The sequence below is a fragment of the Panthera leo genome, chromosome D2 (assembly GCF_018350215.1).
Source record: "Panthera leo isolate Ple1 chromosome D2, P.leo_Ple1_pat1.1, whole genome shotgun sequence".
In the NCBI taxonomy this organism is placed as follows: Eukaryota; Metazoa; Chordata; class Mammalia; order Carnivora; family Felidae; genus Panthera; species Panthera leo.
In genome coordinates, this window is record NC_056689.1 from 62,855,958 (window position 1) to 62,872,473 (window position 16,516).

Here is a 16,516-nt window from a genome sequence, read left to right on the forward strand (position 1 = left end):
AAGTCTTTCTGCCTGGCTTCCAAACCTACAACCTTTGTGACTTTGAAGGAAGTTATTTCACGTCTCTTAATCCTCTCCACAATCCTGAAAGGAAGCTATTGTTATTCCCATCGAGCAGATGAGGAAACTGACTGTCCAACTGTTTAAGATATTTGGCCCATAGACGGTGTTCTGAATATGGTAGCAATGGCTGGAAGCCTTTTCTCTCTTGGCTACTCATAAAGAAACCAATGTAAATTGATGCAGTAGATGCAACCTTAGAAAAAAGCTGTCTTTTCACTGTGGTAGAACCTTCTGAGTCTCAAAGTCCAGCTCCTTGAAAAGATTCATGGCAGATAAGTACGTTAAGGGTTTTAGTGCAACCTGATCGACAGCATTGCCCTTCTGTTTACACCTGTTTTGTTTTTTGTTTTTGTTTTTTTGTTTTTTGGGGATTTTTTGACCCCAGAAGAAGGTGCAGCCCTCACGGAGTTCTGCGGTTTACATCTCCACTGGGCCATCTGCTCTCTGGCCTTCTGCTTCTTGGCCTCCTGGCTGCAGTGTTGGCATGACCAGCCCCTTTCCCTGACATGGGCCTGTCCTATAAATAGCTTCTTCCTCCCCCTGATGACCCAGGATCTCCCAGTTGCCCAAGTTTGGCATACCCTATGATCATAATCTGATTTTTGTAGGAAAATCCCCTGGATTAACATCTATGCTCAAGTCCAACACGACAAGGAGCAGGAGATGATTGGGTCAGTGAGCCAAAGTGAAAACGCCCCCAAAATCACACTCAGTGACTTCACCGAGCCTGAGGAACTGCTGGACAAAGAGCTGGACACCCGGGTCATAGGTATGTGTGCTGGTACCACCAAGCTCCTGTGTCCTCTGTCCTCCAAACCCGAGGTCAGCTGGCTCGTGTGGCCTGTCCCTCAGCTAGTACCAGACTGGAGCGGGGTGGGAAACAGCTGGCTACAGAAACATACTCATGTTTGAAAATTTGTCTGCCACCTCTGGCCACATGAAATTGGTAGGTTTTTTTTCCCTCTTAAAAGTAGACCAGGATAGAAAGTGCTGGGGTTGGAGTAGGGGAGGGATAAGGCCACCTATGCATTACTGTTGGGATTTGTCTTTCTTTCTCTGAAGCAAAAGTGGATGTCGTAATTCATAACCACATGAATATTGGCTCTGGTATCAGAGGGCCCTGGGTGCATTTTCTTGCTTTATCAATCTGCTTGCTCTGTGACCCCTCTGTACCTCACATTCCTCATCTGTGAAATGGGAATAATTGTACCTACCTTCCAAAATTGTTGTGATAATGAAATGATGGTGTATCATTAGCACAGTGCCTGCCACATAGTACGTGTTCAGTGCATGTTGACTATGACCATTGTCATTAGTGGCGTGGAAGAGGGCAAGGCATTGCTCCTACCTTGCATGCTGATGTGGGAGATAGCACACCTTAACATAGACGGCATAAGCCAATGAGCTAGTAGGATAGCCTGTCCAGGTGTCCTTTTTAATAAATACATAGTAGGTACCTGTTCAAGGTGGCTTGGTATTTAGCAGTAAATAAAATAGACACAGGTTCCTGCCCTTGTGAAATTGACATCCTCTCTCCTTCTGTGTTCTCTTCCCCACAGGAGGCATTGCCACCATTGCAAACAGCGAAAGCACAAAGGAGATCCCCAACTGCACTAGTGTTTAATATCCACAAGTCACGTGGTCAACCATCTTTCTGACCTTATTTTTGATGATTACTATTACTCTTGTTATGGAAAAATGAAAATGGCTTTTTTACCTTTTGTTTACCAAGGGCCCCTTCATAAAGAGCAGGCAGATGCTTATTAGCTGTGGGAGGCAAAGGAGTTCTTAGCTGATTAAAATGAGACAAAAAGAATAAATGGCCGTATTTGTGCAGAGGGCAAAGGATGCATCTTCCCGTGGCCTCCTTGGCTTCACTCTGCCGCTGACAGTGTGAGGACTCTTTTTACTGTGGTCTCCTTTGTCGTTTATTTGTTTTTTGGGTTTTTTGTTTTTGTTTTTGTTAAGCTGGGTTGGCTTTTCATTAACCTCCCATGTCCTGCTTCCCACCCCCACAATCACCAACACCCTCCCCCCACCCCCAGAACACACCCCTAAAACACAAACCATTCCCCAGTTAGATCTGCAAGAGGTGGGTTGGTGGGGAGTGAAAGTAGCTGCAGAAAGCGTGCACATCTTTACGAAAGAGGCCCTGCCTCGTGCATGTCGATAGCGAGGCTACCGGTGGCTTCTTGTATATAATTACAGTGTAAATAGCTTTTTATTTCCTAAGAAATAATTTAATGTTTAGTAAAAAAGAAAACCGAAAAAAGAAAGATGCGTGTGTTGGCTTATGCACTCACCGTCCGAGCTGACCAACCCCCAGGCCTGCTAGTTGTGTTGGGTTCTGGATGCTCTCCAGTTGTCTGTCACACTTAACTCTTGAATCTCTGTGTCCATGCATAGCTGGTTTCTACCTATGTATATAAAGGGGGGGAGGGCGGGACGGGGAGGGCTTCTTTGGGACAATTAGTAAAGGAAGGACTAGAGTGACATCCTAGAACAACGAGGGTCTTTCTGTTCCATCAGTGACGTGGAAGAAGTTGCACGATGAAGCCCACCAGAGACTTCTAACTGAGACCCAGGTGGGGAAACAAGGCTTCCCCTCCAAAAGGAAAGCATTGAGGGTACTTACCAGCCAGAGAAGGTGGTTTTCCCTGAAGAAGCTAGGCCACAGATCTAAGAGGAACAGTCTTTGTGCTTTCTGGTCAGATTCCATGGAAATGTATAATGCTTATGGAGAATTCCTGGACTATTTTTAGCTCAGAAAAGCCCCTGAGCACTAGGTTAGGCCTAGCGAGTGCGTCTTGGCACAGGAGTCCAAGAGGCTGGGAGGGATGTGGCATTTGTGGCATCATGAGTCCATGTAAGCCCTGCAGGCCAAATAGGGGGCTAGCCTTTAATGATATTAGTCAAAGATGATTTTAGCAAAGCTGTGCTATTTGCTTGTCAGATGTACACAACTTCCTTAAAGTCAAATGTCTGCCTTCAGTTCCCTTAAGATAGTTCTTGCCTCTGGGGCGAGTGGCTTTCAAAGCCAGCTTCTCCTTTCCAGCATCCCGACCCCTTCATGCATTCACACACACTACTTCTTTTCCGTAGGGTCACTTTAAGCCATGCCGTAAGCATTGTTTTCTTTTCGGGCTCAGCCTGAGTCTACTTGTTTTAAAAAATGATATACTGTATATATACACGAGGAAAGGCTGGAGTTTGTACCTGTTAATTTTTGTGAGCTATTGTTCACATTCTTCTCTGTGAGACCCCGAGAGAATGTGACCTAGAGAAATCTGACTGGCTACAGCATAGATGAAGATAAGGAGTGTTTCTAAAGATCCTGCTTTTTTGTTTCAAGGGTTAAATGGGGCAGACAATTGCAATACTTGTACTGAATACTGGAATACAAATGCATGAGTCATGTCTATATATACAGTATATGTATATATACTGTTCTTGATTTTATTGTTCCATTTGAATATTTCTACTGTAAAAAAAAGACAGTGGTTTTGAAATTGTTGAAAATAAATGTATTTTTGTACATCAAAGCTACATACTTGGCTGACATTTTTCTCTTTGGGCAGTTCTCATTATTGTTATCAGTCAACTGTTCCTGAACCAATGCTACATGGCCAGACAAAACAAACAAAAAACAAATAGCTTACAACACAGATATTTATGTTTTACTCATGCATCTCCAGGTTGGCTGTGGTTTGGCTGAACTCAGTTGGGACGGCCCGATCTCTCCTGAACTAGTTCAGATGCAGGCTTCAGTTCGGTCCAGGTCGTCTTCATGCGTTGTCATCTTCTGAGACCAGAAGCTACCCATGGCATGGCATTTCATGGTGGATTACAGAATTCCAAGTGAGGCCAGCAGAATACTCTATGCCTCTAAGGCCTTGGCTCAAAATGGTCACTCTCTTTACCATCATCTACATTCTGTTGTCTAAAGAAAACCACATAGCCACATCCAGCATCAGTGGCCAGGAACAGTCTCTGCCTCCTCTGGTGTAAGGCACCACCAAGTCACATGGCAAAGGTGTGGGTATATAATTTCAATCTAGGGGAGGGCACAAAGAATTGAGAACAGTAGTTAACAACAGTTCAATCTACCATACTTATTCATTTTCTATGGTCCTGTGGGGAACTTTCATTAGATGGCCCATTTCCAAGTTTCGATCCCAATATTTGTGGCCAGGACTTCTGAGCAGAAGGCTTGGTAACCACAAGGCCTTTGAGGCTGGCATCAGATCCCAGTGGGTGGTAGATAGAACTCCAACTCGGGCCTTGAAGATTTTAGCAGAGGAAATGAGAAGGAACCAAGAAGATGTATTTTCTTTATTATTATTATTATTATTATTTTAACCTTTTTATTTTTTTAAGTTTTTTAAAAAATTTATTTGAGAGAGAGAAAGAGAAAGAGAATGATCAGGGGAGGGGCAGAGAAAGAGGAAGAGAGAGAATCCCAAGCAGGATCCACAGTATCAGTTTGGAGTCTGATGTGGGGCTCGTTCTCATGACCCGCAAGATCACGACCTGAGCCAAAACTGAGTCAGACGCTTAACTGACTGAGCCACGCAGGCACCCCTATTTTAACCTTTGTTAATGCTGTTTGATGCATCAAACCAGCAATAGATCTTCTGTCCACTGCTGAGTAAGGAATTTGGAGGGATGAACGAGTGGCTCTTCCCTAACATTAGTACTTAGGTGAGCTAAGTACTTACAATAAGGGCTGTAAGTTAGATGTTTTAATTATTTTTTTCGTGTTCAAAATAGGTAATAAATTTCCACGGATCCCAGAAACCAAGGAAACCCTAAAACTTTGGTCAATAATTTGTTCCTATATTTTGGATACTAGCTGACCATTCCAGAATCTTATTTTTTGTAACTCAAATGAAAGATGTAGGATGAAACAAAGGTAGTTTTCTTTTGATTGGTGAATGTATCTAAAAATTATTATTCTTGGTATCACATGAGTTATGCTCACCTTTTAAAAAATTCATACTGTCGGAGTAACTTCTTCAATGGGGGATGCCATTTATAGTGCCTCTAAAAGAAATAATGAAGTGTTTTTTGGTCTAACTAGTGGTTCATAATATAAGGTGCCTGCACATCTTTAAGGTATTTTTTAATAGTTTTAAGCTTCCCCAGTAGTGTAAAGTGTCTAATATCCTTATCCCACGTCAAAAGTGATTTTTCTAAATGAAGTCGTTTTTGCTTTCCAAGGGGATCTGAATTCTTCCCATATTAATTTATGTCGGGGTTGATAAAACTCCACCAGATTAAGAAAGGATGACAGTGAAATCAAGTGGTAAAACAGAATGAGTCAGTTGGTTCATTTGGGCTAAGCCCTGCTAGGAATATAGCCTGTGCAACCAGCACATGGGCCTGCCAGATTTCTCCTAGCAGACAGCCAAAGGCAGATGGCGGAGAATGTGATTGGCTTTGTAGCTATTTCTATGCGGGGTTTCTCACAAGTGGTGGGGACACTCTTTGCACCAGAATTGTCTTCTCTCAGGAGATTTGAAACCTGATAAGCCTGCAGAAGTGCTCAGGCTGGAGCCTGGAGTTTCTGAGGATGCTCCTGTCTGTTGAAGTTTGAGAATAACTGGTCTGCCACTAAAATAGCTCAGGGAGAGTTACTGGGGAAAAGTCACCTCCCTTGGTTCCTGTTACCATGATACAAGGCACCTTAATCTGCAGAAGTGAGAACCACTTCCAAATTGGCTCATTTCCTCCTGGGCGACAGCTGCAGCTCCGAGAGAGTCACCCAATTGAGTTATCTGGGACAAAAAACACTGCGAGTCAAGGTGGTGATGGATTGGACGTTGGAAAGAATATTAAGCCAGGAATTAGGATATCTCTGACTTTCAGCAAGTCATTCTGGACCATGATTTCTTATTTGTAAAAGGAGAACACTTTATGGCCTGCCTCACTGGCTACTTCTGATTTACAGAGGTGTGAAGAACACATCGCCAATTCCAAAGTTGATAGATGACTAGTACGGGCGTACTTAGGAGAACTCTCTTCTGTAGGGGGATAAACTGAGAGAGGAAAGTGACTTCCCTATGGTTATATAACAAGTTATGGTGGAGCTGGAGACAGAACCCATGTCTTCTTTATAATGGGGCGGTGTTCTTTCCACCACATCCCTTCCTGACAAAAGCAAACTTGGTTGAACTGCACATGACTGAGCTTCAGTGGAAAGCCTAAGGGTTATGCCAATATGGCTCCTGTATTTATAGTGTCCAGAATGGTTTAGCATCTAACTTCCCAAGTGTGTTCATCATTTAGTGGCTCACAGCCCTCAACTTGTCATTGCCCTCCTGACCCACTTGTTTAGCAGCCCATGGCCCGACGCCCTCCCTTGCTTCCCTCACTGGACTGAAATACGGCTACTCAATAGACAGCTGCCAGGCCGCAGCTTCACATGCTATGCTGCTTGCCTTTTAAAGCAGTTGGCCTTGTTCAGAGGGAAGAAGGCCAGAGAGCAAACATAAGCAATGGGAATGCCTCATCCTGACACACACACCAGACCCTGCCAAATTCTCGTCTACTCCAACATTACTGCCAAGGGGGACCAGATGTAGCCCAATTACCTCCAGAGTACTGCGTCTTGATGTCCCTTAAACTTAGTTTAATTACCATTAACTTTACAGTAGCAGAGTTCCCTTTAAAATGCTCTTCGCCTCTGTGTTCTTAGACCATATATCATGATGAGATATAGGTTCATTCAGAGCGGAATCAATGGCACGTTGTATACAAAAATGGGAGGAGAACTTCAGCTAGAGTTCAATTTATTCAGAAACTAAAAAGTCTCAATAAAACTCCATTACTTTTTCATTGTCTGAGGCCCAGAGGGATATAATCACATAATCAGGTTCCAATTTCCCTATCTATAAATTGACAATAATGACATCTGTCTACCTCACAATGTTGGAACCCAGATCAAATGAGATAATTTGGGTAAAAACAGACAAAATAACTAGGGCTTGACAAATAATGAATTGAACCTGAGAGGCCTGAGTTCTTTTGTGCTGGGTCTCCTTTCTCTGTCCTCCCTGCCCTCCAGTTGTAAATACTATCTGACCACTTACCTACTCTCACCTAGGGCTGTACTTTCAGGGAAAGAATCAGAATTACCTGGGGAGATATACCATCCCCCTCCATTACCCCTCAGAAGGAAGAGAATTTTGGTAAAAATCAGCTATTTATACCTGATGCCAAAAGTCACAGCTACTTTTATTGCTTGTTTAAAAATATATAACTTATCTAATTTTCCTTGTGAGACAGGGACCACGGGAACGAGCCCCAAGTGAAAAATATTATGCACCTGGGGCACTTTCTACTGGCTGTTATTGTCAAAACGCTTCTACAGAGCAGAACCAGGATGCGGCTCCAAATACAAGCCAGACTTAAAGGACCGTGGCTCCAAAAATCACTAATGAGCCGCCGGTGTTGCCTGCCAATATCAGCCAGTCAGGACAAGACCCTTCCAACCAATCAGGATGAGGTGTTCGTTTGTTTGTTTTTCTTTTCCACTTATTAGCATAATGGACCGGAACGGGAACTTGGACAGGGACTTTCTCTATATAAGCAGGACCTTCCACTGCGTTTGGGGAGGTTGATCTAAGTGTTCATTCTTGCTGTGTCTCCTGTCACCTGGAGCTGTAGGTCCAGTAAAGCCTTTCCTGTATCTTTGATTTTGGGGTCTGGCCTTGTTGCTATTACTGTGGGCCCAAGAACCTGATTCCGATAACACTTGGACTATATAAAAGTTGCGAGAAATGGATACTTCCAATCAGGGTGGCTAAAATGCCTCATAAAATTAACAACTAGAGGCTGCTGGGTTCTGAAATATGCTCTTCCCAAATGTGTTGACGCTCAGGGTTCAAAACAGTTCGGCCTCGCTTGTTTATGGTTTTGTGGCTTCAGAATTTATAAGTAACTTGCTTCTTGTTTATTCTCCCTTCTCGTACAAAGCTTTTGTGAGGATGTGTGCAATTCAGGTCCTGAGGTCCCTCAAAGCTCCTCTGAGGCTCACTGACGTGAGTTCCTTCATCACCATACCTTGAAAAATAATCAGAGAAAACAATTATTTGTAAAAATACACATTTTCTATATCCGCAGGTACCAAGGACACCTTTCTTGCCTTCAACCCTGGTCACAGCTCAAAGAGAGCTCTTTCAGAGAGGGAGCTCAAGATGCAGATTCTTTACAAAATGTCACCAAAGACAGAGGAAAATAGATGATGACAGGCACACATGCTGTCTGTCATTACGGCTCAGTATCTGGGGAACAGCACTGTCTGCAGCCACTAGAAATGCACCAGATAAAGTGGGGCCTTTAGTGATTTGCTCCTGGGAAAGTATGCGGTCTAGTCCCTGAAGAACAGAGACTTCTTAAGATGAAATGTCTGTGCCCAAAGTGTCCCATGAGCTGAAGGCTGCTAGGCTCCAGGAATTTCTCACCACTAAGCAGGCCCCACTTCTTCCTAAAGCCTCTCCCAGAAGCCTCTTCTTATGATGCAAAGTCCTTTGTTGCTTCTCCCTTGCAGAGGGTTATTGCTGTCAGCATTCCAGGAACTGGTTGCAATTAAGAGTATGTCCAAGCATGGTGGATGGAAAGAGAAAGGAGGCCACACAGAAGCAACAGAGAACAGAATTGTTTTTCTTGTCACTAATCTATCTTCCTTGGTTTCTGGGCAGAATCACCTGGGAAGCACTTAATTGTCTCCATAAACACACACCTGGTCCTTGGAGCGCCAGAATGGTTTTCTTGCACTGACCTTCCAAAATCTTATGGTTCAATTAGAGAATTTCTGGGCTTCTTCCATTGGCAGCTGGGACACTTTGTGGGAGGGGCAGTGAGGGAGGAAGAGGAGAGAAATGAGCCTAGAGAAATAAAGTTAATCTTTGTCAATTACAAAGCTTTACTTGACACATTCTCATTTCAACCTGTCAATTTCAGATTCTCCTCTGTGAGGGGAAAATGCAGATGCTCCCCAGATTTCTAATCTATTTATAATAGTAACAAGACAACTCTAGGCAGTGTGTGCTCATCATGAGCTAATCATCCTCTGCTATGCCTTGTGCCTCCTAATTAGTGGCATGTTGGTTGCCTACTGATCAAGTTGGAGCCTCATCCAGGCAGCAGGGAGGGAAGGTAGGGGGAGAAAGAACTCTGAGCCCAATGGAGCTTAGATCTTGGCAGACTTTCTAACAACAGGTGGGCTTCACACCTTGCCTTGAAATGCATCCCTGTTAAAGAAGCAGCCACCACTACCATGGGTGCTAACAGAAATATGGCAGGTTTCCAAACACGTGTCTCTCTCTGCCTAAGAGCTCTCCTAGCAAGATGCTGTCCTTCCAAAACCTCTTGGCTTAATGATACAGACACAGCAAGTGACATCGGGGAGAAGAAAATAAATAATTAAGTGTGCATCTGTAGATGATAATGGGTCAAGATCCCTTTTGTTCATTCTTCATTTAAAAAGTATTTATTAAGCTCTATAGCTAATAGTCTCTTAGGATTGCTGGAGGGAAGGTGAGTGGGGGACGGGCTATGTGGGTGATGGCTGTTAAGGAGGCACTTGTTATGATCAGCATTGGGTGTTACATGTAACTGATGAATCACTGAATTCTCCTGAAACCAATAGTACGCTGTATGTTAACTAGAATTTAAATAAAAACTTAAAAAAATAAATAAATAAAAAGTATTTATTGAGAACTTGCTTTCCACCAGACTCTTTTTGGATACAGAGAATAATGATCGGAACACACTTAATAGAGGGTGACCATATCATTTTACACAGTTGGGGGTGAATGGAGCACTATTCATAATTACTCTGGGAAAACAAGCATGACGCGGGACTGTCTCAAGCAAACCAGGATGTGTGGTCACCCTAACTTAAAATTCAGAGGGCCGTCACTTCTCCTGGCTAATTCAAGCAAAAAGGAATTTAAGGAGAGGCGATCAGAAGCCCACAGAATCAACTCAAGTTTGAGGAACAAACCTTGGAAAGAGGCAGGAGCTAGGGCAGCTTTGGAGGGATGGGGATCAAGAAGTACAGGGATGTTTTCTGGGTAGATTGTATCTCACCAGGGGTCTGTCTCCTCAGGAAGGAATGAACTCTAATTATCTCTCCTATCTTCATGTTACTGAAAATTCAAAGTTTCAGATAAATTTCCCAGTTGGTAAAGTGTGGGTCGCATGCTCACTGCATGATACATGGACTGAATTGTGGTCATCCTAAAATTCATAGGTTGAAGCCCTAACATCTAGCACCTCAGAATGTGACCCTATTAGGAAAGAGGGCCTTTAAAGAAGTGATTACAGCGTGTTACACTGAGGCTGTAACACGAGGCTCTTAGGGTGAATACAAATCCAATCTGATTAATATCCTTTTAAGAAGAAATGACTCACGCAGTTACAGAGAGGAGACCACGTGAAGACACAGGAGTAGGCAGTCATCTGTAAGTCAAGAAGATGGGCCTCAGAAGAATCCAACAGAGCTGACCCCTTGATCTCTGACTTCTAGCCTCCACAGTTATGATAAAATACATTTCTGTTGTCTAAGCCACCTCACCTGTGGTACTTGTTACAACAGCCTTCCAAAACTAAAGGTGAGGAAAACTATCGGGGGAAATAAACCTGTTAAGTATTGCTCTGGCTTTTGAAGTAAGATTTAGAGGCATTTGGATTTACTACCCCGTGGGGAGTCCCTACACGAGGAGACAAGTCCTCCCTCCTCCACCACCAGTGAACAGAAGTGAGTGGTAATGAAGGCAGAATGGATAGTGGACAGAGGACAAGCTTTCAAGTCATTTTAAAAATCATGATTCTTTCAATATTTATTGAGCATAAACCAAGAAACGAAGTACCTGGTGCTATAGGTGGTGAAATTTGAGATAAGAATTTGTGGCCCATGTCCTGTCCTGGTGGAACTTATAATTTAAGGAGAAATCTTGTGAGTATTTATTCATTTTTTAAGTCACGCTTTGGGGGATGGGGAGACAAAGTACTTGGATCATTTCTAGAAAGGTAACAGAGAGGTGGAGTTACCCTGTTGGAGTTACCCTCCTACTCTGTTGGAGTTACCCAACAGAGAGATGGGCCCCCACCCCGCCCCACCCAGAGGAAAGGTGGTAACCAGAAGGATGGACTGTCAAAGGAAAGGACACTTAGAAATGTTGGGGCTTACACTTTTCTTTCCACCTAGAATCTTCCTTTCCCTTCTCTCCTGGCACAGTCCTAGAACCCCGAATGTGGAGGAAGTGACAGAACTAGAGGATGAGTAGGAACAGGGGTATGGTGAGAAATGGACTCTGAAAACAAGCATAAAATAAATTTAAAAAATCAGAGATTTGGTGGGAATGCAAGCTGGTGCAGCCACTCTGGAAAAGAGTATGGAGGTTCCTCAAAAAACTAAAAATAGAACTACCCTACGACCCAGCAATTGCATGGGCATTTATCCACGGGATACAGGTGTGCTATTTCGAAGGGACACATGCACCCCCATGTTTATAGCAGCACTATTGACAATAGCCAAAGTATGGAAAGAGCCCAAATGTCCATCGATGGATGAATGGATAAAGAAGATGTGGGGTTTGTGTGTGTGTGTGTGTGTGTATATATGTATATGTATATGTATATGTATATATGTGTGTATATATGTATATATATACAGTGGAATATTACTCGGCAATCAAAAAGAATGAAATCTTGCCATTTGCAACTACGTGGATGGAACTGGAGGGTATTATGCTAAGTGAAATTAGAGAAAGACAAAAATCATATGACTTCACTCATATGAGGACTTTAAGAGACAAAACACATGAACATAAGGGAAGGGAAACAAAAATAATATAAAAACAGGGAGGGGGAGAAAACAGAAGAGACTCATAAACATGGAGAACAAACTGAGGGTTACTGGAGGGGGGATGGGAGGGAGGATGAGCTAAATGGGTAAGGGGCTCCAAGGAATCTACTTCTGAAATCATTGTTGCACTATATGCTAACTAATTTGGATGTAAATTTTAAAAAAATTAAATTAAAAAAGTCATTAAAAAAATCAGAGATTTGGATTTACAAAAAATGTCGACCTTCTAATCTGCATACAACAAAGTTTGTATTTTCCGTGTTATTCCAAATTTTTTATGATGAGCATATGTTCATTTCATAATTAAAGACAAAAAAAAAAAGAAAGAGGAAAGTAAGAGTCACATCAAATGTCCATAATGGTTTTCCAGATGTAGCAGGTTTTGCGGTACTTCATTCAAATTCTTTTAAATAAACTTTAAAAAAAATTGTAATGAGATTGTTCTGTTATACTGATTATTAAGCATAGTTAAAATAAGAACATCCATAGGTCAAAGATGGACAATAACTTCAAAAGAGACTGTGATAGCATAATATCTGCTAGAGAATGGTTTATTGGTCTTTATAAATGGAAAAAGAAACTGTAATTACTTAGGTCTTTCACAATGAGTATTAAAGATACAGGAAATCATTACTCAAGATTCTTGGCAAAGGAAATGGAGATTGTGTTGCTCTCTGCTACTCTTTTATTTCTTTCACAAAAGTGGAGAAACTTCTCTGCTTAGCAGTTTTACTGGCAATGTCCCATCCGTAAGTAATTTGCTGTTGTTAATAAATGTTGGAACAAAACACCACCAATTAAGGTTTTAAGTGGTTATCAGACGTGGCAAGAGATTGTGCATGAACTGTGAGATGAAGAAGTTAGTTTGAGGAAGGCATTGCCTGCTTCTGGAAAACATGCTAAACAGAAGGGAAACTAGGACCCGGTTTCTTGCCTAAGCTTTAGTACCCACCTGATGCTCTGAGACAGGGGAATAGCTAAAGGTTCCGAACTGGAATTCTGGAAGCCACAGGCCTGGATGAGATCACCTGTGGAAGACATGAAATGGAAGGTGAGCAGGTTCAAACTAGCGCCTCCAGCTTGGGGAAAGAGCATGTTCTCCAAATGTTTTTCTGTTTACAGTATATGCTTTTTATGAGTGTTTATCGATGTCTCATGCAAACTTCCTGCCTTTGAATGGAGTCTCTCCCACTCAGCTCTCAGAATTAAGGGCTCGCTTCCCATCCCAGACTCATCTAGGGAACCGCCTCCACCTGTGGAGGCAGGCTCACCATGTTGTCACAGGGATTTTGCATTTGAAGAGCTATGGACCCGGGCTCAGTGGCAGCTTCTGCATTTATTAGCTGTGTGGTCTTGGGTAAGTCTCTAACCTCCCTAAACATCATTTTCTCTCGTATTCTTATGAGGAAAGTAAAATGCTAAATAGAAAACACCTAGAGCATCACAGGTTCACCATAAAGGAGCATTCCCTCTGCCCCCAACTTTCCTCTGTGCTTCCCTAGGACACCTGCATGGCAAAGGGAGGTGACTCCTCACCAGGACAGAAACAGGGGAAGGCTCAGACCATCCCCATCCCTCCAAAGCGTGTTCCTCGTCCCCCTAGGCCATGTGTGCACTACTCTAACAAGCCCAGTGCTGCCTCTCCTCTCTTCTAAAGCATCCCCACCATCCCATGAATGTTTACACCTGTTCTTTTGTCAAGTCTCAGAGAAGAGGCTAGATACTAAGTTTGTAGGAGCAAAACGAGGCTGGGACGGTGCAGGAGACAAGTAGCCAGCCCCAGACCAGGCTACTGGGCTGTTGGCTGATGAATGCCACATTGCTAAACTCAGCCACGCTTGCCAGCTGAACAGCTCTTTTTCTTTATAACAAATCCGAGACCAAGGAGGTCCTTCTGAGAGCCTATCATTAGCTTCGTTATTATGGTGATTATCAACAATGTGCCAATTTTCCTACATCTTTTAAGATCTTTCAATTACTACATGCTGAGTTCTTCCTCCCCTTCTTTTCCCTGGTCTCTCCACCCACCCTCCTCCTACCCCGAGTGCCCCAATTTCTTCTCTTTCCTCCTCCCAAATTCTTTTCCCTGTAAAAGAAAGGCAGTGGCAGGGATGGAAGTTCAGCAGGATTTGGAATCTCTCTGACTGAGGGGCAAAAAATATTTGTATATTATTCACCGTCCTCCAAGTTATTCATCAGAAGTTTCATTTTTCACTAAAGTCTTTTCCTTATCTGAAAGCCACTGACATGAATATATATCATAGAGTTAAAAAGATCGAATTACACTTCGCGAGCTACCGCTAAGATTCATGGAGGCTCAAAGCCCAGCTAGTCCCTGGGTGTACCAAGCTGCGGCATTTTACGTTTGTTTTGTTTTGTTTTGTTTCTTCTTTCTCAGTGAACACACGCTAACAGGGTTTGTCTCTTCATTGTGATATGGGAAGGATTGAAAATATACTCTGTATCACTTGATGAAAGACCTTTGCCAAAAAGGAGAACAGCTTTGTCATTTGAACATATTTCCCAGGGGCCCTGAGATGTGCTTAAGCCTGGTGTAATGGGATGTTTCTGAGCGGTGATGCTGGTGCACAGGCCAAAGACAGAAGCTTCTGTGTGGGGTCACTGGCCCCAGGAGAGTATGGAAGCCCCCGGATGTGAGTGGAGATTAGAATGCCGGTTGATATGCGTGTGCCCTGGTAGCTGAAGTACCTGGGTTGGGGGCAGTCTGGTGGTTCATCCATCTACATTGTTGTTACTAAGAGGGTTCCCGAGTCTTAGCACCTAACAGGCTGCAGTCTCCTAGAGCCACAAACCAGGTGGCTAAAAACCACAGAAATTTTTTTCATTGTTCTAGGGCCAGAGGTTCAAAATCAAGGTGTCAGTAGCATTGGTTCCTCCTGAAGGACCTAGTGAAGACTCATATCCCACCTCTCTCCTAGACTCTGGTGGCTGCTGTTCATCCTTGGCTTATAGCTCTGTCACTCTGACCCCAGCTTCCAACTTCATATGGCTCCTCTCTGTGCTCTCTCCCCACATTTTTCCTTCATTTTAGAGAGAGAACGTGAGCGAAGGAGTGGCGCAGAAGAAGAGAGAATCTCAAGTAAGCTCTATGCTCAGCATGGAGCCCAGTGCAGGGCTGGATCCCACGATGCTGGGATCATGACCCAAGCTGAAATAAAGAATCAGTTGCTTAACTCACTGAGCCACCCAGGCGCCCCTCTCCTTACTTTGTAAAGGATATGTGTCATATCCTTTAAATGTGTCACATTTAGGGGGTACACCCAGTTCATCCAAGATGATCTCATCCAAAGATCCTTAATTATATCCAGGAAGATCCCTTTTCCAAGTAAGAAACCTGTCACATTCACAGGTTCTGAATGGATATATCTTTTGGAGGGCCATCAGTTCAGCTCATACCATAGGCCTATACCTGAAAAAAAGATAAAGATTTAGGCAAAGAAATAAAAGTCGGGATCATCATCTAGCTAAGGTGATCCACCTTAGCTCTCAGCATCCAAGGCCAAGCCCCATGATCCTTCCCATCAAAGTTTACCAGGCCAGTGGTCCAGTTTTTTTGCTCTCTAAAGTGAATCTGGGTTGTCTACTATGACTTTGTTGCTCTGGTCTGCATTTTATAAGCTATTACTATTATTGGACACCATAACTTTTATAAGTCCTTTAATCCCATAAGCCTCATGGTCTATTATCAACAAGACAGTTCCCATTAATACCTGCACCCCCACTTGTGTCTGAGGGGGGAGAGACTGACCCAATTGCTCAGATTCTAGGATACAAATCAGGCCTCCTTGGCTACTTGTCGGGGTCACTGTGCCACTATAATATGGCCATCCTGCAGAAAAAAAAGGGTTTTCTTTTCTTGCGTTCTTGCAGCTTTCCATATTTTCATGAAATGGAATGAGCCATACTATCCCGGGACTTCACTGGAGCTTGAAGGAGAAGGGAGAGGCCTCATCAGTGTCTAGGCTGGGCCACATGTAACATTCAGATTTCTCAAAACATTCTGCATTAGAGTTTGTGGCCCAGGTCTTAGGAACAAGAAGGTGGTGATTTGTTTTCCTTTGTCTTTTTCCTTGAGCCCCTGGGGTAGGAGTGTTTGAGATAAGAGTGGGGCATTTGAATACTTGGACCTCACCTAAGCCATCTTAATTCTATAAAATCCTACCCTGACTTGATAGAAACTGCATATTCAGTTTAAAGGGCTTTGTTCCTCTTCATCTGATCATGGAAAGCAATTTCATGCAGCTCTCCACAGTCTGGGGCCAGTTATTCAGGAGTTAACACTTCAGAAACCACAGGTGATTTACAAGCTGGCAAAGGATGTGCAGTGGGTACGTGGAGGGACTATGTGAGATGCCCGAGAACACAGACAGCCTTCCTTGCGAGAAGGACTTCAGAGATGGAGGGACCCTCTTTCTAACATACGCACACAGGCCAACATTGCTTGTGCAGATCCAGCCCCTTGCGAGAAGGACCCACACGCTCTACTCCAGATGTACCCTGGGTCGTTCTAGTTTCTGGACTACCTGAGCCTGGAAGGCCTTTGTCCCTTGATCATCT

General features: G+C 43.3%; 1 protein-coding gene across 8 annotated transcripts in view; it reads left to right on the top strand.

Annotated features, from left to right (window-relative positions):
• SORCS3 (sortilin related VPS10 domain containing receptor 3) overlaps positions 1 to 2,456 on the top strand; it is a 590,282-nt gene extending 587,826 nt beyond the window's left edge. For 7 of the 8 annotated variants that reach the window (XM_042908251.1, XM_042908252.1, XM_042908255.1 and 4 more), the window contains 2 exons: positions 672 to 832; positions 1,623 to 2,456. In XM_042908251.1, coding sequence (XP_042764185.1) covers positions 672 to 832; positions 1,623 to 1,687 — 226 coding nt within the window. In that variant the 3' untranslated portion in view covers positions 1,688 to 2,456. Of the gene's footprint in view, positions 1 to 671; positions 833 to 1,622 lie in introns of those variants that run through there. The other variant, XM_042908259.1, reaches the window with a different exon arrangement.
• Positions 2,457 to 16,516: the final 14,060 nt, after the last annotated feature.